This window comes from Petromyzon marinus, chromosome 61 (genome assembly GCF_048934315.1).
Source record: "Petromyzon marinus isolate PM22_M1 ecotype Great Lakes invasive population chromosome 61, UKy_Petmar_22M1.pri1.0, whole genome shotgun sequence".
NCBI lineage: Eukaryota > Metazoa > Chordata > Hyperoartia > Petromyzontiformes > Petromyzontidae > Petromyzon > Petromyzon marinus.
In genome coordinates, this window is record NC_133727.1 from 3,351,083 (window position 1) to 3,375,905 (window position 24,823).

Genomic DNA, 24,823 nt, shown 5'->3' on the forward strand with positions numbered 1-24,823 from the left:
AGGGTGGAGACAGGAGAGGGTGGAGAGAGGAGAGAGGAGAGGGTGGAGAGAGGAGACGGTGGAGGGTGGAGAGGGTGGAGGGAGGAGAGGGTGGAGGGTGGAGAGGGTGGAGGGAGGAGAGGGTGGAGGGAGGAGAGGGTGGAGGGAGGAGAGAGGAGAGGGTGGAGAGAGAGGAGAGGGTGGAGAGAGGAGAGGGTGGAGAGGGTGGAGAGAGGAGAGGGAGGAGAGGGTGGAGAGGGTGGAGAGAGGAGAGGGTGGAGAGGGTGGAGAGGGTGGAGAGAGACAACAACAACGACAACATTACCAACAACAACGCCATGAACACATCGCTTGCACCAAACATGATCGATCCACGCCAAAGATAAAGGTCGCCCAGGTAGCCTCCACTCGCTGTAGGGGCAAGTTCTGTTAAGCGAGGAGGAACCCACAAAGATAAAGGTCGCCCAGGTAGATTCTACTCGCGGTAGGGGCAAGTGCTGTTAAGCGAGGAGGAACCCACAAAGCTAAAGGTCGCCCGGGTAGCCTCCACTCGCGCTAGGGGCAAGTGCTGTTAAGCGAGCAGGAACCCACAAAGATAAAGGTCTCCCGGGTAGCCTACACACGCGGTAGGGGCAAGTGCTGTTAAGCGAGCAGGAACCCACAAAGATAAAGGTCGCCCGAGTAGCTTCCACTCGCTCTAGGGGCAAGTGCTGTTAAGCGAGCAGGAACCCACAAAGATAAAGGTCGCCCGGGTAGCTTCCACTCGCTGTAGGAGCAAGTGCTGTTAAGCGAGAAGGAACCCACAAAGATAAAGGTCGCCCGGGTAGCTTCCACTCGCGGTAGGGGCAAGTGCTGTTAAGCGAGTAGGGACCCACAAAGATAAAGGTCCCCCGGGTAGCCTACACACGCGGTAGGGACAAGTGCTGTTAAACGAGTAGGAACCCACAAAGATAAATGTCGCCCGGGTAGCCTACACGCGCTGAAGGGGGCAAGTGCTTTTAAGCGAGTAGCACTTTCCCCAACAGCCTGCAGAATGGTTATACGGGGGATATTTCTCTTGGTCTGTGTGTGTATCCATCAGATTGCGTCTTATAGTCAGCAGATATTCATGAAAATGCCGAGTGCCTATTTCTAGAAACTAAGCAGAGGCACCTATAGCCAAGGGTAGAGACACAACCCGCTTGTACACACGGACACGAACTATTTCGCTATATTTCTAGATGATAAGACGCTTCGTAACTTGATCCAATGGGTCTGTGTGTAAGTCTATGGGTCTGTGTGTAAGTCTATGGGTCTGTGTGTAAGTCTATGGGTCTGTGTGTAAGTCTATGCGTCTGTGTGTAAGTCTATGAGTCTGTGTGTAAGTCTATGGGTCTGTGTGTAAGTCTATGGGTCTGTGTGTAAGTCTATGGAACTGTGTGTAAGTCTACGGGTCTGTGTATAAGTCTATGGGTCTGTGTGAAAGTCTATGGTTCTGTGTGTAAGTCTATGGGTCTGTGTGTAAGTCTATGGGTCTATGTGTAAGTCTATGCGTCTATGTGTAAGTCTATGAGTCTGTGTGTAAGTCTATGGGTCTGTGTGTAAGTCTATGGGTCTGTGTGTAAGACTATGGAACTGTGTGTAAGTCTACGGGTCTGTGTGTAAGTCTATGGGTCTGTGTGTAAGTCTATGGTTCTGTGTGTAAGTCTATGGGTTTGTGTGTAAGTCTATGGGTCTGTGTGTAAGTCTACGGGTCTGTATGTAAGTCTATGGGTCTGTGTGTAAGTCTATGGGTCTGTGTGTAAGTCTATGGGTCTGTATGTAAGTCTATGGGTCTGTGTGTAAGTCTATGGGTCTGTATGTAAGTCTATGGGTCTGTGTGTAAGTCTATGGGTCTGTATGTAAGTCTATGGGTCTGTGTGTAAGTCTATGGGTCTGTATGTAAGTATATGGGTCTGTGTGTAAGTCTATGGGTCTATGTGTAAGTCTATGGGTCTGTGTGTAAGTCTACGGGTCTGTGTGTAAGTCTATGGGTCTGTGTGTAAGTCTATGGGTCTGTGTGTAAGTCTATGGGTCTGTGTGTAAGTCTATGGGTCTGTGTGTAAGTCTATGGGTCTGTGTGTAAGTCTATGGGTCTATGTGTAAGTCTACGGATCTGTGTAAGTCTATGGGTCTGTGTGTAAGTCTATGGGTCTGTGTGTAAGTCTACGGGTCTGTGTGTAAGTCTATGGGTCTGTGTGTAAGTCTTTGGGTCTGTGTGTAAGTCTATGGGTCTGTGTGTAAGTCTATGGGTCTGTGTGTAAGTCTATGGGTCTGTGTGTAAGTCTATGGGTCTGTGTGTAAGTCTATGGGTCTGTGTGTAAGTCTGTGGGTCTGTGTGTAAGTCTGTGGGTCTGTGTGGTGATCACTCTGTGGACGCGACTCACTGTGGATGTGACTCGCTCTGTTGGTGTGATTCATTCTGTGGATGTGACTCGCTCTGTTGGTGTGATTCATTCTGTGGATGTGACTCGCTCTGTCGGTGTGATTCATTCTGTGGATGTGACTCGCTCTGTTGCTGTGATTCATTCTGTGGATGTGACTCGCTCTGTCGGTGTGATTCATTTTGTGGATGTGACTCGCTCTGTTGGTGTGATTCATTCTGTGGATGTGACTCGCTCTGTTGGTGTGATTCATTCTGTGGATGTTATTCGCTTTGTTAGTGTGATTCATTCTGTGGATGTGACTCGCTCTGTTGGTGTGATTCATTCTGTTGATGTGACTCGCTCTGTTGGTGTGATTCATTCTGTAGATGTGACTCGCTCTGTTGGTGTGATTCATTCTGTGGATGTGACTCGCTCTGTTGGTGTGATTCATTCTGTAAATGTGACTCGCTCTGTTGGTGTGATTCATTCTGTGGATGTAACTCGCTCTGTCGGTGTGATTCATTCTGTGGATGTGACTCGCTCTGTTGGTGTGATTCATTCTGTGGATGTGACTCGCTCTGTCGGTGTGATTCATTCCGTGGATGACTCGCTCTGTCGGTGTGATTCATTCTGTTGGTGTGATTCATTCTGTGGATGTAACTCGCTCTGTCGGTGTGATTCATTCTGTGGATGTGACTCGCTCTGTTGGTGTGATTCATTCTGTGGATGTGATTCGCTCTGTTAGTGTGATTCATTCTGTGGATGTGACTCGCTCTGTTGGTGTGATTCATTCTGTGGATGTGACTCGCTCTGTTGGTGTGATTTATTCTGTAGATGTGACTCGCTCTGTCGGTGTGATTCATTCTGTAGATGTGACTCGCTCTGTTGGTGTGATTCATTCTATGGATGTGACTCGCTCTGTCGGTGTGATTCATTCTGTGGATGTGACTCGCTCTGTTGGTGTGATTCATTCTGTGGATGTGACTCGCTCTGTTGGTGTGATTCATTCTGTGGATGTGACTCGCTCTGTTGGTGTGATTCATTCTGTAAATGTGACTCGCTCTGTTGGTGTGATTCATTCTGTGGATGTAACTCGCTCTGTCGGTGTGATTCATTCTGTGGATGTGACTCGCTCTGTTGGTGTGATTCATTCTGTGGATGTGACTCGCTCTGTTGGTGTGATTCATTCTGTAAATGTGACTCGCTCTGTTGGTGTGATTCATTCTGTGGATGTAACTCGCTCTGTCGGTGTGATTCATTCTGTGGATGTGACTCGCTCTGTTGGTGTGATTCATTCTGTAGATGTGACTCACTCTGTCGGTGTGATTCATTCTGTGGATGACTCGCTCTGTTGGTGTGATTCATTCTGTGGATGTGACTCGCTCTGTTGGTGTGATTCATTCTGTGGATGTGACTCGCTCTGTTGGTGTGATTCATTCTGTGGATGTGACTCGCTCTGTTGGTGTGATTCATTCTGTGGATGTGACTCGCTCTGTCGGTGTGATTCATTCTGTGGATGTGATTCGCTCTGTCGGTGTGATTCATTCTGTGGATGACTCGCTCTGTTGGTGTGATTCATTCTGTTGGTGTGATTCATTCTGTGGATGTGACTCGCTCTGTTGGTGTGATTCACTCTGTGGATGTGACTCGCTCTGTTGGTGTGATTCATTCTGTGGATGCGACTCGCTCCGTTGGTGTGATTCATTCTGTGGATGTGACTCGCTCTGCCGGTGTGATTCATTCTGTGGATGACTCGCTCTGTTGGTGTGATTCATTCTGTAGATGTGACTCGCCCTCTGTTGGTGAGATTCATTCTGTGAATGTGACTCGCTCTGTTGGTGTGATTCATTATGTAGATGTGACTCGCTCTGTTGGTGTGATTCATTCTGTAGATGTGACTCGCTCTGTTGGTGTGATTCATTCTGTAGATGTGACTCGCTCTGTTGGTGTGATTCATTCTGTGGATGTGACTCGCTCTCAATGTCACTCACGTGACTTTAGGACTTGACAGAAACGCCAATCAGCAGACTTCAGTCTCGGTCACATCACCCACCCACCCACATCACTCACCCAGTCACATCACCCACCCACCCACCCACATCACTCACCCAGTCACATCACCCACCCACCCACATGACTCACCCAGTCACATCACCCACCCACCCACCCACCTACCCAGTCACATCACCCACCCACCCCACTCACCCAGTCACATCACCCACCAACCCACATCACTCACCCAGTCACATCACCCACCCACCCACATCACTCACCCAGTCACATTACCCACCCACCCACCCCACTCACCCAGTCACATCACCCACCCACTCACCCCACTCACCCAGTCACATCACCCACCCACCCCACTCACCCAGTCACATCACCCACTCACCCCACTCATCCAGTCACATTACCCACCCAGTGACTGGGTGAGTGATGTGAGTCTGTGATGTGACTCTGTGGTGTGACTCCGTCGTGTGACTGTGTGTGGTTGTCCTTCCTCCACCGCCCTTGCCCTCCCCACCCCCCACCCCCCGTACTCTCTCCCACATTCACACTCCAGGACGCTCCCCGTATCGATTCTGCGTCTTCTGTCCGAGACGATCAATGGCCAGAGTGGATTTGGTTTTTCATCAGTATTGCGAGGTGCGTGCACGTGTGTGATGGTGTTTGTATTCGTGTGTGTGGGTACGTGTGTGTATGTGTGTGTGTTGATATAATGGGAGGCTGATCGATGCCCGGGTGCGGTCAAGGGATGGCTCCCTATTGCTCAACCACGTTATGTATGCCGATGATTTGGTAATAGCTGCTCATTCAGAGGAGGAGTTGGAAACGCTGCTGCTGAGACTGGAGCGTGCCACTCAGAGATGGGGCCTTACCATCAGCCCTACCAAAACTAAGCACCTGCCTGGGTATTTTGTACCATCGGACACTTCACCCCCACGGCTCCCAATCGGTGATGGGGCAGTTGTGGAAGTTACCTGGTCTGTCGTTCCGCACTAAGCTTCAGGTCTTCTCGGCCACGGTCATTCCCTCCCTTCTCTACGCTTGCGAAACGTGGACCCCCATAATGGAACATCTTCGCCGGTTAGAAACATTTAGGCTAGCCTGCCTACGATCCATCCTGGATTTAACGAGGCTGAATTGTGTGAGTAGCTCACAAATCCTTGAAAGATCTGAGCAAGGTCCCATCGGTGAGCTCCTCTGGCATGCCAGGCTGCGTTGGCTGGGTCATGTAGCCCGCATGCCCAGCCACCGCATGCCGAAACAGCTTTTGTTCGGCCGGATCGAGGGGGCTAAACGGGCGCGGCACGGGCTAGAGAAGAGATGGAGTGATGTGGTACAGGAGGACGTGGAGCTGAGTGGACTTGCCAATGACCGGTACCAGCGGTGTCAAGATCGGCCTCTGTGGAGGAGGCTCGTGAAGGACGCTGCTACTGGGCAGTTGGAGGCAGTCGCCCTCCAACAACAACGGAGGGCGGAGGAGCGAAGCTCACACCAACGAGCGGAGCGCCGGGTGGCTAAAGCACAGCAGGTTGGCACAGTAGGGGGCACAGGTGGTGCATCAGCCAGTCGTCTCAGTCAGTCGACCCGTGGCACCTGGGTCTGCCCCGTGACCTCCTGCCAGCGGGCGTTCGACACTTCACGTGGCCTCAAGGTGCACATGGCCTGGCACAAGCGTCGCGGTGACGTCACCGCCACTTAGTGGCGAATGGCGGTTGTTGTTTTGTATGTGTGTGTGTACGTGTGTGTATGTGTGTGTGTGCACGTGTGTGTGTGTGTGTTTATACATAGCGGGGAGCGGTAGTGTAGCGGTTAGCGCGCTGGGCTACGAACCCGGCGACCCGAGTTCGATTCAGTCTCAAACGAGTACCTGGTGCTGCATGCAGTAAACATCGCCACTGGGGAGACAAAGGCGGCCGGGGACGGTCATGGCCACCCACCCCCTCGTGTGTGCCGTGCCGGCCTTCGTAGGTGTCCGCTCACAGCACTTGTCCCTACAGTCTGTTAAGGTTACACGGGGGATCTTTGTCTTTGTGGATGGGCTAGTGTGTGTAACAGTAGCTGGATGGGTGAGTTATTGATTGCGGGTGTTGATGTATTGGCTGTTTGTGTGTGGTACGGGAGGGTGATTCTGTGTAGGGTGATTGGGAGCGGTGGTGCAGCGGTTAGCGCTACGCTGCGCGACGAGTTCGATTCCCGCTCGCGGCCGCCGACACCACAGTGGGCCACCGCTAGGTCGACTCAGCCTCAAATTAGTACCCTGGTGCGGTGTGCAGTAAACATCGCCGCTGGGGAGAGACAAAGGCGGTGCGGGCGTGGTGCTGGCCACCCACCCCCTCGTGCGCCGTGCCGGCCTTCATAGGCGCTGCTCGCTAACGGCACTTGCCCCAAGGCTACACGGGGGATCTTTGTCTTTGGTGGTGGTGAATGTGGCCCATGATGACACAACTATTGTATCGTGCTCGATCCACTGCTGGATGATGGCGTGTGATCCTTGACCATATCTAGCTAGTGCGGGACCTGTAGCACATGTTAAATATGGGCCCTAAAAATATATTAAAACACGTAAATATATAAATTGCAAAGTAAAGTAATTGTATTCTTTCATTTGCTGTACAGCCAGATAACACGACAAATCGCTAACGTTAAACACCCGGTCGTTCGTAAAAGTCGAAGGCGGTATAGTACTATAGTAATAGAGCAAGTGCAGAATCAGCGAACCGGAATTGATAGCTTGAAAGCATTTAGCGCGGGGCCCTTGAAAGTGCGGGGCCCGTAGCTACTACTACATACAGTGAGGGAAAAAAGTATTTGATCCCCTGCTGATTTTGCCCACTGACAAAGAAATGATCAGTCTATAATTTTAATGGTAGGTTTATTTGAACAGTGAGAGACAGAATAACAACAAAAATCCGGAAAAACGCATGTCAAAAATGTTATAAATTGATTTGCATTTTAATGAGGGAAATAAGTATTTGACCCCCTCTCAATAAGAAAGATTTCTGACTCCCAGGTATCTTTTATACAGGTAACGAGCTGAGATTAGGAGCACACTCTTAAAGGGAGTGCTCCTAATCTGAGCTTGTTACCTATATAAAAGACACCTGTCCACAGAAGCAATCAATCATAAGGGAATGTCCAGTAGGGGATGTCCAGTAGGGGATGTTCAGTAGGGGATGACCAGCAGGGGATGTCTAGCAGGGGATGTGCCAGGCTAGGTGCACCTTGAGGCCACGTGAAGTGTCGAACGCCCGCTGGCAAGAGGTCACGGGGCAGACCCAGCAGGTGCCACGGGTCGATTGACTGAGATGACTGAGACGACTGGCTGATGCACCACCTGTGCCCCCTACTGTGCCAACCTGCTGTGCTTTAGCCACCCGGCGCTCCGCTCGTTGTTGTGAGCGTCGCTCTTCCGCCCTCCGTTGTTGTTGGAGGGCGACTGCCTCCAACTGCCCAGTAGCAGCGTCCATCACGAGCCTCCTCCACAGAGGCCGATCTTGACACCGCTGGTACCAGTCATCGGCAAGTCCATTCAGCTCCACGTCCTCCTGTACCACATCACTCCATATCTTCTCTAACCCGTGTCGCGCCCGTTTAGCCCCCTCGATCCGGCCGAACAAAAGCTGTTTATGCATGCGGTGGCTGGGCATGCCCAGTCACACAGACACACACACAGACACACGCACAGGTACACACGCACAGGTACACACACAGGTACACACACACGCAGACACACACAGACACACAGACGCACACACACACAAGCACACACGCAGACACACAGACACACAGACGCACACACAGACACACACAGACACACACACAGGTACACACACACAGACACCCACACACAGACATACACACAGACACACACAGACACACACACAGAGACACACACAACAACAACCGCCATTCGCCACTAAGTGGCGGTGACGTCACCACGACGCTTGTGCCAGGCTATGTGCACCCTGAGGCCTCAGGGTGCACAGACACACACAGGCACACACACAGAGACACACAGGCACGCGTGCCATCCGCGTGTGTGAGAGGGGAAGATTGATGGGAACACGACGTGGCAGGGCGACTGAATTGCACCAGGGAGTGAGGTTTGAAGACTGGAGGCACGCACAACAACAACAATACCAACACAACAACACAACAACAATATCAACACAACAGCAATATCAACGCAACAACAATATCAACAACAATATAAACACAACATCAACAACATCAACACAACATCAACGCAATAACAACAATATCAACACAATAACAACAATATCAACACAACAACATCAACACAACAACATCAACACAACAACATAACAACACAACAACAACACAACAACATCAACACATCAACAAAACAACAACACAACAACATCAACACAACAACATCAACACCACAACAACAACATCAACACAACAACAGCACTATCATCAACAACACAGGCGAGCGCCGGCGTTTCGTGGCGCTAACCGCTGCGCCACCGCTCCCCGCAGAGAAGACCACGCCCACAAACCCTCCCGGTGACGTCACCCCCTCCCCGCCCACCCCTTACAAAGATGGCCGACCTGCATCTCGGAGACCGTTTCGATGTCGTGTTACTGGGCACGGGTAAAACTTTATATTTGCGCCTTTTTTAACGTATCTTATTTCTCTCTCCCGATCTCTTTATTCTTTTACCCTCAGACGCGGCCACAGCGCGCGGCTGTCGTCGCTGTCGAGCGGAGATGTGCCGCTGTGTGGGGGTGTTCCCGCCGCTCGGATAGATTCCGTACCGGGGAGGAGGCGTCTTCCCCGGTACGAGTCCACCCCAACCGACCGTAGGCCTCTACGGGAATCCTGTCAAGTCATTTTTTTGCGTTGTTTGACGTTTGAAGAACGTGCGAAATAAAATGTTAAATCGAGAGGTGTGTTTAGTCGCAGTATAAACTGTACTACATATATAGAACTGTCGTTTTGTAATAAACTACTGAGTGGTTATTTACAGTTCGACAAGCCAACCGCGTACGGAACTGGGCATGTAAACACATGGAGAGCGGTGGGTGCAGTGGTTAGCGCACTGCACAATGAGCCTGGTGGGCTGCGTTCGAGTCCCGTTCACGACCAACAACAGTGGCGAATATCTGAATCGGTTTTGGGCCTCTGCTAGGTCGACTCCGGTGCGGTGTCTGAACATCAACCCACTCACCCAGTCACTCACCCACTCACCCACCCACCCACTCACCCACCCACTCACCCACTCACTCAGTCACTCATTCAGTCACTCACCCACTCACACACCCACCCACTCACCCACTCACTCAACCACCCACTCACCCACTCACTCACCCACTCACCCACCCACTCACTCACCCACTCACCCACCCACTCACTCACCCACTCACCCACCCACCCACCCACTCACCCACCCACCCACCCACTCACCCACCCACCCACCCACTCACCCACCCACCCACCCACTCACCCACCCACCCACCCACTCACCCACCCACCCACTCACCCACCCACCCACCCACCCACCCACTCACCCACCCACTCACCCACCCACCCACTCACTCACCCACCCACTCATGTGCCGTTGCGGCCTTCATAGGTGATTCTCTCTACTTACCCCAAAAGTCTGTTAAGGCTACACGGGGGCTCTTTGTCTTTGTGTCTTGTCAGGTTTGCCGGAGTCTATTGTAGCGGCAGCGTGCGCGCGTGTCGGGCAGAGCGTTCTACATCTGGACAGGTGACAGACATCACCACCATCACCACCATCACCTGCCCCACCATGACCACTATCATCAGTCCCATCACCACCACCATTCCCTTGCCATCACCAGTCCATCACCACCATCACCACCATCACCACCACCACCACCATCACCACCATCACCTGCACCACCATCAGCAGTCCCATCACCGCCATTACCACCACCATGCCCTTCCCATCACCAGTCCATCACCACCAACACCATGCCCTTCCCATCACCACCATTGCCTTTACCATCATCACCAGTCCATCACCACCATCACCAGTCCCATCACCAGTCCATCACCACCAACACCAACACCATGCCCTTCCCATCACCAGTCCATCACCACCATCACCAGTCCCATCACCAGTCCATCACCACCAACACCAACACCATGCCCTTCCCATCACCACCATTGCCTTTACCATCATCACCGCAACCTACAATCCCATTATCATCATCACCTTCACGATTCCCCCATCACCATCACATGCACCACCATCACCGCTATCACCAATCCCATCACCACCATCACCAATGCCATCATCACCATCATTCCCATCACCACAATTGCCATCGATATGACCATTGTCACCATCACCACTGACCCCATGTATTCATTCCATCACGCTCATTCATTTTAATTGATGTTCATTCCTTTTGTGATGAAGCCAGGCGTATTGATTAGTCGATCCATGAATTTACACAGATACCCAAAGGCATGCATAGAGACCTGTAGGATTACATTCACACCCATAGACCCACACTACTTAGACAGAGACCCATAGGCTTAATATGAGACCTAATGACTCACACTGAGACCCATAGACTCACACAGAGACCCATAGACTCACACTAAGACCCATAGACTCACACAGAGACCCATAGACTTAAACAGAGACCCATAGACTTACACAGAGACCCATAGACTCACACTGAGACCCATAGACTCACACTGAGACCCATAGACTTACACAGAGACCCACAGACTCACACTGAGACCCATAGACTCACACAGAGACCCATATAATTACATAGAGACGCGTACACACATAGACCCAATCAAAGCATAGTCCCGTAGTTTTTTGTTTTGTTTATCATTGTGAAACTAACCATTTTGTGTTGTTCACGTTTATAACATTTCCCTGCTTTCGCGTCTACGTGGCCGATATCGACTCTCTCCCCATTCTACCCCCCGTCGTCATATCGGCTGGCCCCACGCAGCCCCCTGTAATCCCTCCGTCCCCATGTCACGTCCACGATAGCGTGGCATCAGCCATTAGTGGGCCCGACCCAAAGTAAATTGATCGACTGATCCGGGCAGCGTTATTTGACGAATGTGTCTGGCATTTCGTGTTGTTGGCGACGTGAGGGCCACGTGCTGTAGCGCGCGCGCGCGTGTGTGCCGCGTGTTGTGTACGTGAGTGCCGCGTGGGTGACGCGTGTTGGGTACGCGTGTTGTGTACGTGAGTGACGTGTGGGTGACGCGTGTTGGGTACGCGTGTTGGGTACACGTGTTGTGTACGTGAGTGACGCGTGTTGTGTATGTGGGTGACGCGTGTTGTGTATGTGGGTGACGCGTGTTGTGTACGCGGGTTTTGTACGTGAGTGACGTGTGTTGGGTACGCGTGTTGTGTACGTGGGTGACGCGTGTTGGGTACGCGTGTTGTGTACGTGAGTGACGCGTGTTGTGTACGTGTGTTGTGTACGTGAGTGACGCGTGTTGTGTACGCGTGTTGTGTACGCGTGTTGTGTATGTGGGTGACGCGGGTTGTGTACGTGTGTTGTGTACGCGTGTTGTGTACGTGTGTTGTGTACGCGTGTTGTGTACGTGAGTGACGTGTGTTGTGTACGTGTGTTGTGTACGTGGGTGACGCGTGTTGGGTACGCGTGTTGTGTACGTGAGTGACGTGTGTTGTGTACGCATGTGGTGTACGTGGGTGACGCGGGTTGTGTACGTGTGTTGTGTACGCGTGTTGTGTACGTGAGTGACGTGTGTTGTGTACGCATGTGGTGTACGTGAGTGGCGTGTGTTGTGTACGCGTGTTGTGTACGCGTGTTGTGTACGTGGGTGACGCGTGTTGTGTACGTGGGTGACGCGTGTTGTGTACACGTGTTGTGTACGCGTGTTGTGTACGTGGGTGACGCGTGTTGTGTACACGTGTTGTGTACGCGTGTTGTGTACGCGTGTTGTGTACGTGAGTGACGCGTGTTGTGTACGTGGGTGACGCGTGTTGTGTACACGTGTTGTGTACGTGTGTTGTGTACGTGGGTGACGTGTGTTGTGTACGCGTGTTGTGTACGTGAGTGACGCGTGTTGTGTACGTGTGTTGTGTACGCGTGTTGTGTACACGTGTTGTGTACACGTGTTGTGTACGTGTGTTGTGTACGCGTGTTGTGTACGCGTGTTGTGTACGTGAGTGACGTGTGTTGTGTACGCGTGTTGTGTACGTGAGTGACGCGTGTTGTGTACGTGTGTTGTGTACACGTGTTGTGTACGTGTGTGCCACAGGAGGGATTACTATGGAGGAAACTGGGCGAGTTTCAATCTTCGAGGGCTGCAGGACTGGATCAGAGACTCCACCACGGTTTGTGATGCACCACGCGACAAAGACAAAGATCCCCCGTATAGCCTGTGACATACTGTAGGGGCAAGTGCTGTTAGCGAGCGGCACCTATTAAGGGTGGGACGGCACACGAGGGGGTGGGTGGCCAGCACCACGCCCGGCCGCCTTTGTCTCCCCAGTGGCGATGTTTACTAGACACCGCACCAGGTACTCATTTGAGGCTGAGTCGACCTAGCGGAGGCCCAGGGCCGTTTCAGATAATCGTCACCGGTGTTGGTGTTGGCCTTGAGCGGGAATTGGACTCGGGACGCCGGGTTCGTAGCGCAGGTCAGCGCTAACCACGACACCACCGCTCCCCATCACCCTTCACACACACACAAACGCGCTCTCCCCCACCACACACACACACACAACCCTATACATCAACAACCGCAATCAACAACTCGCACATCCAGCTACTAAATCTTGACTTAAAGCTTTCGTGACTGCAGGAATTCATTTTCTTTGGGACTTCCGGTAAAGTAACGTGTTTTTTTGTTTGTTATTTTTGTTATTTCTTTGAACCTATCTACGTGACTTTACCGAATGACCCAAAGAATATGACATCCAGCTACTGTTATGCAACAACAACAACAACCGTAACCGCCATTGTAGGTGAGTGCCAGACACTAACCTACATCACACACACTCACCTACATCACACACACTCACCTACATCACACACTCACCTACATCACACACACTCACCTACATCACACACACTAACCTACATCACACACACTAACCTACATCACACACACTAACCTGAATCACACACTCACCTACATCACACACACTAACCTACATCACACACACTAACCTACATCACACACACTAACCTACATCACACACACTCACCTACATCATACACGCTAACCTGCATCACACACACTCACCTACAACAACAACAACCGCCATTCGCCACTAAGTGGCGGTGACGTCACCACGACGCTTGTGCCAGGCCATGTGCACCTTGAGGCCACGTGAAGTGTCGAACGCCCGCTGGCAGGAGGTCACGGGGCAGACCCAGCAGATGCCACAGGTCGACTGACTTAGACGACTGGCTGATGCACCACCTGTGCCCCCCTACTGTGCCAACCCGCTGCGCTTTAGCCACCCGGCGCTCCGCTCGTTGTTGTGAGCGTTATGCACCCACACGCCCGCGCACAGACAAAGACCCATCCTCTCCCCCGTACGGGCCTTCAACAGACCACAACAGACCGTGGGTGCAAGCGCCGTTGGCGAGCAGCAGCAGCAGCAGCAGCAGCAGCGCCTACGTAGGCCGAGGTGGGGGCAGGCCTGCCGCGGCACCGGCGCCGACGCCCGCCCCGGGGGCCGCCTTTGTCTCCCCGGGTGGCGGCGCCGAGCAAGCGCTCGTGTGAGATTCCGAGCCGCCCCCGTTGATTCTCCCCCCCCCCCCAGGGAGAGGCGCGGGGCGAGCGCGGGGAGGAGGAGGAGGAGGAGGGGGGCGGCGAGCCGGCCCGGCACGCGGGCGACGACGCGGAGACCCTGGTGCCGCTCGGCGGCGACGATGGCGGCGCGGGCGACGTTGGCGACGTGGAGGTGTTTTACTATGAGAGGTGTGGAGGTGTTTTACTATGAGAGGTGTGGAGGTGTTTTACTATGAGAGGTGTGGAGGTGTTTTACTATGAGAGGTGTGGAGGTGTTTTACTATGAGAGGTGTGGAGGTGTTTTACTATGAGAGGTGTGGAGGTGTTTTACTATGAGAGGTGTGGAGGTGTTTTACTATGAGAGGTGTGGAGGTGTTTTACTATGAGAGGTGTGGAGGTGTTTTACTATGAGAGGTGTGGAGGTGTTTTACTATGAGAGGTGTGGAGGTGTTTTACTATGAGAGGTGTGGAGGTGTTTTACTATGAGAGGTGTGGAGGTGTTTTACTACGAGAGGTGTGGAGGTGTTTTACTATGAGAGGTGTGGAGGTGTTTTACTATGAGAGGTGTGGAGGTGTTTTACTATGAGAGGTGTGGAGGTGTTTTACTATGAGAGGTGTGGAGGTGTTTTACTATGAGAGGTGTGGAGGTGTTTTACTATGAGAGGTGTGGAGGTGTTTTACTACGAGAGGTGTGGAGGTGTTTTACTATGAGAGGTGTGGAGGTGTTTTACTATGAGAGGTGTGGAGGTGTTTTACTACGAGAGGTGTGGAGGTGTTTTACTATGAGAGGTGTGGAGGTGTTTTACTATGAGAGGTGTGGAGGTGTTTTACTATGAGAGGTGTGGAGGGGTGTGGAGTTGTTTTACTACGAGAGGTGGGGAGGTGTTTTACTATGAGAGGTGTGGAGGGGTGTGGAGGTGTTTTACTACGAGAGGTGTGGAGGTGTTTTACTATGAGAGGTGCTGGGGGGGGGTGTGGGTGATGTGGAGGTGTTTTACTATAGGGGGTAGTGGTTGTTGTAGGGGTTGTGATAGGGGGTAGTGGTTGTTGTAAGGGTTGTGATAGGGGGTAGTGGTTGTTGTAGGGGTTGTGATAGGGGGTAGTGGTTGATGTAGGGGTTGTGATAGGGGATAGTGGTTGTTGTAGGGGTTGTGATAGGGGGTAGTGGTTGATGTAGGGGTTGTGATAGGGGGTAGTGGTTGTTGTAGGGGTTGTGATAGGGGGTAGTGGTTGATGTAGGGGTTGTGATAGGGGGTAGTGGTTGTTGTAGGGGTTGTGATAGGGGGTAGTGGTTGATGTAGGGGTTGTGATAGGGGGTAGTGGTTGTTGTAAGGGTTGTGATAGGGGGTAGTGGTTGTTGTAAGGGTTGTGATAGGGGGTAGTGGTTGTTGTAGGGGTTGTGATAGGGGGTAGTGGTTGTTGTAAGGGTTGTGATAGGGGGTAGTGGTTGTTGTAGGGGTTGTGATAGGGGGTAGTGGTTGATGTAGGGGTTGTGATAGGGGGTAGTGGTTGATGTAGGGGTTGTGATAGGGGGTAGTGGTTGATGTAGGGGTTGTGATAGGGGGTAGTGGTTGTTGTAAGGGTTGTGATAGGGGGTAGTGGTTGTTGTAAGGGTTGTGATAGGGGGTAGTGGTTGTTGTAAGGGTTGTGATAGGGGGTAGTGGTTGTTGTAGGGGTTGTGATAGGGGGTAGTGGTTGTTGTAAGGGTTGTGATAGGGGGTAGTGGTTGTTGTAGGGGTTGTGATAGGGGGTAGTGGTTGATGTAGGGGTTATGATAGGGGGTAGTGGTTGTTGTAGGGGTTGTGATAGGGGGTAGTGGTTGTTGTAGGGGTTCTGATAGGGGGTAGTGGTTGATGTAGGGGTTGTGATAGGGGGTAGTGGTTAATGTAGGGGTTGTGATAGGGGGTAGTGGTTGTTGTAGGGGTTGTGATAGGGGGTAGTGGTTGTTGTAGGGGTTGTGATAGGGGGTAGTGGTTGTTGTAGGGGTTGTGATAGGGGGTAGTGGTTGTTGTAGGGGTTGTGATAGGGGGTAGTGGTTGTTGTAAGGGTTGTGATAGGGGGTAGTGGTTGTTGTAGGGGTTGTGATAGGGGGTAGTGGTTGATGTAGGGGTTGTGATAGGGGGTATTGGTTGTTGTAGGGGTTGTGATAGGGGGTAGTGGTTGTTGTAAGGGTTGTGATAGGGGGTAGTGGTTGTTGTAAGGGTTGTGATAGGGGGTAGTGGTTGTTGTAGGGGTTGTGATAGGGGGTAGTGGTTGTTGTAAGGGTTGTGATAGGGGGTAGTGGTTGTTGTAAGGGTTGTGATAGGGGGTAGTGGTTGATGTAGGGGTTGTGATAGGGGGTATTGGTTGTTGTAGGGGTTGTGATAGGGGGTAGTGGTTGTTGTAAGGGTTGTGATAGGGGGTAGTGGTTGTTGTAAGGGTTGTGATAGGGGGTAGTGGTTGTTGTAGGGGTTGTGATAGGGGGTAGTGGTTGATGTAGAGATTGTGATAGGGGGTAGTGGTTGTTGTAGGGGTTGTGATAGGGGGTAGTGGTTGTTGTAGGGGTTGTGATAGGGGGTAGTGGTTGATGTAGGGGTAGTGCAGAGCTGTCAACCCATCACGGTCTAGCCCCATATTCTTGTACAGGGAAATTTATGTTTTCAAGTCCATATGGCCTACAGCCGTTTCAATACGGACAACACAACTACAGCTTTGTGTCTATGTGTTTGTGTTTCTCCCTTGTGATGGGACTTTGTAGGATGAACGTTGAGATTTATAAGGGGCACGGGGTAACCAATAAGGTCTGAGTTGGTCTATAATCAGGTAGGGCACTGATAAGTGGTTGACAGGTATTGTATTGATGGGGGTTGGGGTGGTGATAGGGGTAGTGATAGGGGTTGGGGTGGTGATTGGGGTAGTGATAGTGGTAGTGATAGGGGTAGTGATAGGGGTTGGGGTGGTGATAGGGGTAGTGATAGTGGTAGTGATAGGGGTAGTGATAGAGGTTGGGGTAGTGATGGGGTAGTGATAGGGGTAGTGATAGGGGTTGGGGTAGTGATAGGGGTAGTGATAGTGGTAGTGATAGGGGTAGTGATAGGGGTTGGGGTGGTGATAGGGGTAGTGATAGGGGTTGGGGTAGTGATAGGGGTTGGGGTGGTGATAGGGGTAGTGATAGGGGTTTAGATAGGGGGAGTGATAGGTGTTGGGTTAGTGATAGGGGTAGTGATAGGGGTAGTGATAGTGGTAGTGATAGGGGTAGTGATAGGGGTTGGGGTAGTGATAGGGGTTGGGGTAGTGATAGGGGTGGTGATAGGGGGAGTGATAGGGGGAGTGATAGGGGTTGGGTTAGTGATAGGGGTAGTGATAGTGGTAGTGATAGGGGTAGTGATAGGGGTTGGGGTAGTGATAGGGGTAGTGATAGGGGTAGTGATAGGGGTAGTGATAGGGGTTAGGGTAGGCCTGGCCTTAGCTGGGATGCGGGGGCCAGGCAGCAGCAGTCGCAGGATGATGATGGTGGGCTCGGCAGGGAGAGGAGGTGGAGGCTGTTGTAGGCGAGGAACAAAAGCTGCGGGCTGTTACAGCGACGACGACTGAGATGAAACGCAAGGCCACCCTGCGTGCGAATCCTTACAGCCTTTTGCCATCCTTACTCTCTAGCGAAGAACCCAAGGAACAGGAGCAGCAACAGGAGCAGCAGCAGGAGCAGCAGCAGGAGCAGCAGCAAGAGCAGCAGGAGAATGGAGACATGGCACAAGGTGCCGACGCTGGAGGTATCCCACAGTGCACCTGGAAGGAGGTCACATGTTTTCCTGAAGGGGGCGGCACTTGTGGGTGATGCGCAGTGATTAGAAGTGTACCCATAGATCTGTGCGGCGGTCACCCATGGACTCACACAGAGACCAGTAGACTCGCACACAGACCCATGGACTCGCACAGAGACTCGCAGACTCGCATAGAGATCCATGGACTCGCACAGAGACCCATAGACTCAACACAGAGACCCATAGACTTGCACAGAGATCCATAGACTCGCACAGAGATCCATAGACTCGCACAGAGACCCGTAGACTCGCACAGAGATCCATAGACTCGCAGAAAGATCCATAGACTCGCACAGAGACCAGTAGACTCGCACAGAGACCCGTAGACTCGCACAGAGACCTGTAGACTCGCACAGAGACCCATAGACTCACATAGAGACCCATAGACTCGCACAGAGACCCATAGACTCACTTAGAGACACGTAGACTCGCACAGAGACCCGTAGACTCGCACAGAGACCCGTAGACTCGCACAGAGACCCCGTAGACTCTGATGGCTCCTTGTCTAATTTGTCATCTTGTTTGATTGCAGCCAGTGGCGATGAAGGGTCGGAGGTCGGAGAGAAGGCAAAGGAGGGTGACTCGGGGTCGGAGGTTACGGCGACAGGCGACCAATCAGAGGGGAGCGCCGGGCGCAAAACTGCTGCCCTTATCCATTTTTCCGACGTCGTTAAAAACGGACGACGCTTCAACATCGACCTCGCTCCGAACGTGAGCCTGGGCGGGGTGCACCTCGTCACCGTCAACATCGTCATCAACATCATCATCATCATCGTCATCGCTGCTATCGTCATCGTAATTATCATCATGTAGATATCAGCATTGATGCGAATTATCATCATCGTCATTGAGGTCATCAGAACTGACATCATCGTTGGTTGACGTCGTCAACATCATCGGCATCATCACGGGAAATGTCTGTGCGTGTGTGTTTGTCCGTGCGACATTGCGGGGAGAGTTGGCGTGGTGGTCAGTGCGGGGCCTGTAGCATATGATGTTATAAAGGGGCCCTGAATAAATAAATAAAAAACACGTAAATATTAAAACACATTATTTTTTTACTTGCGTAGTATAGTAATTGTGTTTTTTCATTTGCTATACTGCCCAGACAATTCGACAAATCACTAACCTTAAACACCCGGTCGTGCGTAAAATGTAAAGGCGGTATAGTACTATAGCAGACGTGGGCAAAGTACGGCCCGTTGGGCTTTTTAATCCAGCCCGCTGAACTTGTCCAAATATTATTACTATTAAATTAAATTTTACCTTTCTCCTGTAATGCCCCCCATTTCCCCATTAGATGGCGCACTTTGACCGGGAGTTACGATACGTTTTTGTATCGTTCATGTTCGTGCAATTTGTTTAAATTGCCTCGCAAGTAAACGCTTTGCCACCTGTTAAAGGCCAAATCCTTTCACGTCATGATTTTTACCACGTCATTTATATTTAGTTCACACAAACGCTCCGTCCATCTGTTCCTGGCCCGGCCCCTCTGTCAAATTTTAGAACCCATTGTGGCCCGCGAGTCAAAACATTAGCCCCACGCCTGTACTATAGTGATAGAGCAAGTGCAGGATCACTGAACCGGAATTGACAGCTTGAAAGCATTTAGCGCGGGGCCCTTGAAAGTACGTGGCGCGTAGCATTTGTAGCTACTTGTGTAGTAGCTACGCATGTGCCCTTGTAGTAGCTACTACATGTAGTAGTTGCTACTACATGTGTAGTAGCTACTACACATGTAGTAGTTGCTACTACATGTGTAGTAGCTACTACACATGTAGTAGTAGCTACTACACATGTAGTAGCTACTACTACATATGTAGCTACTTGTGCTACTAGGATAATCCGGCACTGGTGGTGTGTAGTAAACATCGCCACTGGGGAGACAAAGACGGCCGGGCGTGGTGCTGGCCACCAACCCCCTCGTGTGCCGTGCCGGCCTTCAAAGGTGCACTTACTCCAACAGTCTATTACGTGTGTGCCCGTGCGTGTCCATGCGTGCGCGTGTATGCGTGTTCCCGTACGTGTGTGTGCTCGTACGTCTGTGTCCGTGTGTGTGTGTCTGTGCGTGTGTGTCCGTGTGTGTGCGTCCGTGTGTGTGTGTGTCCGTGCGTGTGCGTCCGTGCGTGTGTGTGCGTCTGTCCGTGCGTGTGTGTGTCCGTGCGTGTGCGTCCGTGCGTGTGTGCGCGTGTGTCCGTGCGTGTGTGCGTCCGTGCGTGTGCGTGTGTGCGTCCATGTGCGTGTGTGCGTCCATGTGTGTGTCCGTGCGTGTGTGTCCGTGCGTGTGCGTCCGTCCGTGCGTGTGTGTGCGTGTGTGTCCGTGCGTGTGCGTCCGTGCGTGTGTGTGTGTGCGTCCATGTGTGTGTCCGTGCGTGCCCAGTGCCTGTTTGCGCGCGGTCCCCTGGTGGAGCTCCTCACCAAGTCTCAAGTGAGCCGCTACGCTGAGTTCAAGAGCGTCACGCGCGTCCTCACGCTGCTCCACGGACACGTGCAGCAGGTGGGGGCATCGCGGGCGGGGGCGGGGGGGGTGACCCACGACCCACTTTCCCCTGACCCTTGACCCGACAGCCTGACCCGATCCACTTTTCTTGGACCCACGACTCGACCCACTTTCACTAGGCCCCAAGCGGACCCACTTTCACTAGGCCTCAAGCAGACCCACTTTCACTAGGCCTCAAGCAGACCCACTTTCACTAGACCCACGAATCGACCCACTTTCACCAGACCCCAAGCAGACCCACTTTCACTAGACCTCAAGCCGACCCACTTTCACTAGACCCCAAGCCGACCCACTCTCACTAGGCCTCAAGCCGACCCACTTTGTCTAGACCCACGACTCGACCCACTTTCACCAGACCCCAAGCCGACCCAGTTTCACTTGGCCTCAAGCCGACCCACTTTCACTAGACCCACGAATCGACCCACTTTCATTTGGCCCACAACGTGACCCGACCCACTTTCATGAGACCCCCAACCCGCTTTCGCTGGACCAAACGATCCTACCCGACCCAACCTGAGCTGATCCACTTTCGCCGGTACCCGCGACCGGGACCCACTTTCACTAGACCCGCGATTCTGACCACCTTTCATGAGACCCCATCCCGCTTTCGCTGGACCCTCTATGCTATTTGTATTTTTTATTTTTAAAATTATATCTTAAAGCTATTTTATATTCGATATTTATTTAATTTTATATACTTCAGCCACTTGGTGTTAGACTTTTAACCCTTATTATAGTAAGACTTGTTTAAAACTTATTTAAGATTTTAGATTCCTATATGTTGAATGTATGCACCATCCTGCCAAAGTAAATTCCGTGTCGGTGTGAACTTACATGGCGAATAAAACCCTTTCTGATTCTGATTTCTACCCGACCCAACCTGACCTGGCACTTTCATCGGAGCCACGGCGATCATCAGCCAGCATGGGCGACACGGGGCGGGGGGGGGCGGGTCTTTGTCTTTGCCGTGGGAGGGGGGCACGGGTGCCCTGTTCGCTCTCAGCACTTGCCCCGGCAGTCTGCGTGGGCTACACGGGGGATCTTTGTCACAGGTGCCGTGCTCGCGAGCCGACGTCTTCTCCAGCCGCCGCGTGTCGCTGGTGGAGAAGCGGCTGCTCATGAAGCTGCTCGAACTCTCCCTGGACCACGAGCAGCGAGCACACGAGTTCGCAGGTGCGGGGTTCAACCCCCCTCCCACGCTACTCCCTGTCTCTCTCTCTCTCTCTACCTGTCTCTCTACCTGTCTCTCTCTCTACCTGTCTCTCCCTGTCTCTCTACCTGTCTCTCTCTCTCTACCTGTCTCTTCCTGTCTCTCTACCTGTCTCTCTCTACCTGTCTCTCCCTGTCTCTCTCTCTACCTGTCTCTCCCTGTCTCTCTCCCTGTCTCTCTCTCTACCTGTCTCTTCGTCTCTCTCTCTCTACCTGTCTCTCTCTCTCCCTGTCTCTCTCTCTACCTGTCTCTCTGTCTCTCTCCCTGTCTCTCCCTGTCTGTCTCTCTGTCTCTCTCCCTGTCTCTCTCTACCTGTCTCTCTCTCTCCCTGTCTCTCTCTCTACCTGTCTCTCTGTCTCTCTCCCTGTCTGTCTTCCTGTCTCTCTCCCTGTCTCTCTCTCTACCTGTCTCTCCCTGTCTGTCTCTCTCTCCCTGTCTCTCTCTCTCTCTCTACCTGTCTCTTCCTGTCTCTCCCTGTCTGTCTCCCTGTCTGTCTCCCTGTCTTTCTGTCTCTCTCTCCCTGTCTCTCTCTCCCTGTCTCTGTCCCTGTCTCTGTCCCTGTCTCTGTCCCTGTCTCTCTCTCCCTGTGTCTCTCTCTCCCTGTCTCCCTCCTTGTGTCTCTCCTGTCTCTCCCTGTCTTTCTGTCTCTCTCCCTGTCTCCCTGTCTTTCTGTTTTCCTGTCTCTCTCCCTGTCTCTCTCTCCCTGTCTCTCCCCTGTCTCTCTCTCCCTGTCTCTCCCCTGTCTCTCTCTCCCTGTATCTCTCTCCCTGTGTCTCTCTCTCCCTGTGTCTCTCTGTCTCCCTGTCTCTCTCTCCCTGTGTCTCTCTCTCCCTGTGTGTCTCTCTCCCTGTCTCTCTCTCCCTGTCTCTCTCCCTGTCTCTCTCCCTGTCTCTCTCCCTGTCTCTCTCACTGTCTCTCCCTGTCTCTCTCTCCCTGTGTCTCTCTCTCCCTGTGTCTCTCTCCCTGTCTCTCTCCCTGTCTCACTCTCCGTGTCTCTCTCCCTGTCTCTCCCTGTCTCTCTCCGTGTCTCTCTCTCCCTGTGTCTCTCTCTCCCTGTGTCTCTCTCTCCCTGTATCTCTCTCTCCCTGTGTCTCTCTCTCTCCCTGTGTCTCTCTCTCCCTGTGTCTCTCTCTCTCCCTGTGTCTCTCTCCCTGTCTCTCTCCCTGTCTCACTCTCCGTGTCTCTCTCCGTGCCTCTCTCTCTCTCCCTGTCTCCCTGTCTCCCTGTCTCCACAGACGTTTGAGTCTTGTGCGGGGTCGTAGGTAATCGTACTTGGGGTTCAATATGGGAGCTTTCTTGCCACTATCAAAACAGGAGTTGTGTTAAGATGTTAAAACACCAATCAGAATCATTTTTCAAGGAGTCAACACAATAATACAATGCTCTGCCATTTGCCACTAAGTGACGTCACCATGGCGCCTGTACCAGGCTAGGTGCACTTTGAGGCCACTTGAAGTTGTCGAAGGCTCGCTGCTGACAGGAGGTCACGGGACAGACCCAGCAGGTGCCATTGGTTGACTGACTGAGATGACTACTGGCAGATGCATCACCTGTAGCCCTACTGTGCCAACTTACTGCATTTTAGCCGCCCGGCGCTCCGCTCGTTGTGAGCATCGGTCCTCTGTCCTCCGTTGTTGTTGGAGGGCGACTGCCTCCAACTGCCCGGTAGCATCCTTCACGAGCCTCCTCCACAGAGGCCGATCTTGACACCTCTGGTACCAGTCATCGGCAAGTCCACTCAGCTCCACGTCCTCCTGTACCACATCACTCCATCTCTTCTCTAGCCTGTGCCGCGCCCGTTTAGCCCCCTCGATCCGGCCGAACAAAAGCTGTTTCGGAATGCGGTGGCTGTGCATGCGGGCAACATGACCCAGCCAACGCAGCCTTGCCTGCCGGAGGAGCTCACCGATGGGACTTTGCCCAGATCTTTCAAGGATTTGTGAGCTCCTCACACAATCCAGCCTGCGGGTTAAACCCAGGATGGATCGTAGGTGGCCAACACCACGCCCAACCGCCTTTGTCTCCCCAGTGGCGATGTTTACGCACCGCAGCAGGTACTCATTTGAGGCTGAGTCGACCCAGGTGGAGGCCCATGCCCGGTCCAAAAATCCTCACCGGTGTTGGCCGTGAGCGGGAATCGAACTCGGGTCACCGAGTTCGTAGCGCTACACCACTGCACTACCGCTCACTCACACATACACACACGTGTACACACAGACACGTACACACGCGCGCACACATACACACACACTCTTCACTGAACTTCCCCCCGAAGCACTCCCCAACCTCCCGCACCCAGCCGCGACCCCAGCCCGGAGTGAATGTCACGGAGCGTGCAAACGTAATTAGTTTCCCTAATTATTTCCGTGATGATGATGCCGATGAGAATTCATTTTTTTTATTCTTAGTCATCTGAAAACAAATTGTTGTCTCCTTGTCCTTTCCCTGCTCCTCTTCCTCCACGCACCTCACGCTACCCTCCCACCCTCAATGTCTCCATCATCACTCCTCCCTCCCTCCCTCCCTCCCCCCTCTCCTCCCTCCCTCCCCCCCCTCTCCTCCTCCCTCTCCTCCTCCCTCCCCCCCCTCTCCTCCCTCCTCCCTCTCCTCCCCCCCCTCTCCTCCCTCTCCCCTCTCCTCCCTCCCCCCTCTCCTCCCTCCCTCCCTCCCTCCTCCTCTTCATCCCTCCCTCCATCCCCCCCCCTCTCCTCCCTCCCTCCCTCCCTCCCTCCTCCCCTTCATCCCTCCCTCCATCCCCCCCCTCTCCTCCCTCCCTCCCCCCTCTCCGCCCTCCCTCTCCTCCCTCCCCCCTCTCCTCCCTCCCCCCTCTCCTCCCCCCCCTCTCCTCCCTCTCCTCCCTCCCCCTCTCCTCCCTCCCCCCTCTCCTCCCTCTCCTCCCTCCCCATCCCTCCATCACACCCCCCTCCACCCCCCACCCCCGCCCGGCCCCCTCCGCCACAGCCTTCAGGGGCAAGCCGTTTGCCAGCTTCCTGCAGGCGCGTCAGCTGACCCCGAACCTGCGCCACTTCGTGGTCCACTCCATCGCCATGACGACGGAGGAGGTCTCCACGGAGGAGGGGCTCGCCGCCACGCGCCGCTTCCTGGCCAGCCTGGGTCGCTACGGCAACACGCCCTTCCTCTTCCCGCTCTACGGGAGCGGGGAGGTGCCACAATGCTTCTGCAGGTGAGGGCCGCTGGGGG

General features: G+C 53.0%; 1 protein-coding gene across 2 annotated transcripts in view; it reads left to right on the forward strand.

Annotated features, from left to right (window-relative positions):
* The first annotated feature begins 8,880 nt into the window (after positions 1-8,880).
* Positions 8,881-24,823, forward strand: part of LOC116955746 (rab proteins geranylgeranyltransferase component A 2-like) — a 58,111-nt gene continuing 42,168 nt past the window's right edge. Inside the window, exons 1-9 of one of the 2 annotated variants that reach the window (XM_032977026.2) lie at positions 8,881-8,988; positions 10,042-10,108; positions 12,628-12,703; positions 14,144-14,301; positions 17,749-17,846; positions 18,445-18,623; positions 20,293-20,409; positions 21,465-21,585; positions 24,584-24,806. In XM_032977026.2, the coding sequence (XP_032832917.1) occupies positions 8,937-8,988; positions 10,042-10,108; positions 12,628-12,703; positions 14,144-14,301; positions 17,749-17,846; positions 18,445-18,623; positions 20,293-20,409; positions 21,465-21,585; positions 24,584-24,806 (1,091 nt within the window). In that variant the 5' untranslated portion in view covers positions 8,881-8,936. Of the gene's footprint in view, positions 8,989-10,041; positions 10,109-12,627; positions 12,704-14,143; positions 14,302-17,748; positions 17,862-18,444; positions 18,624-20,292; positions 20,410-21,464; positions 21,586-24,583; positions 24,807-24,823 lie in introns of both variants that reach the window. The other variant, XM_032977025.2, reaches the window with a different exon arrangement.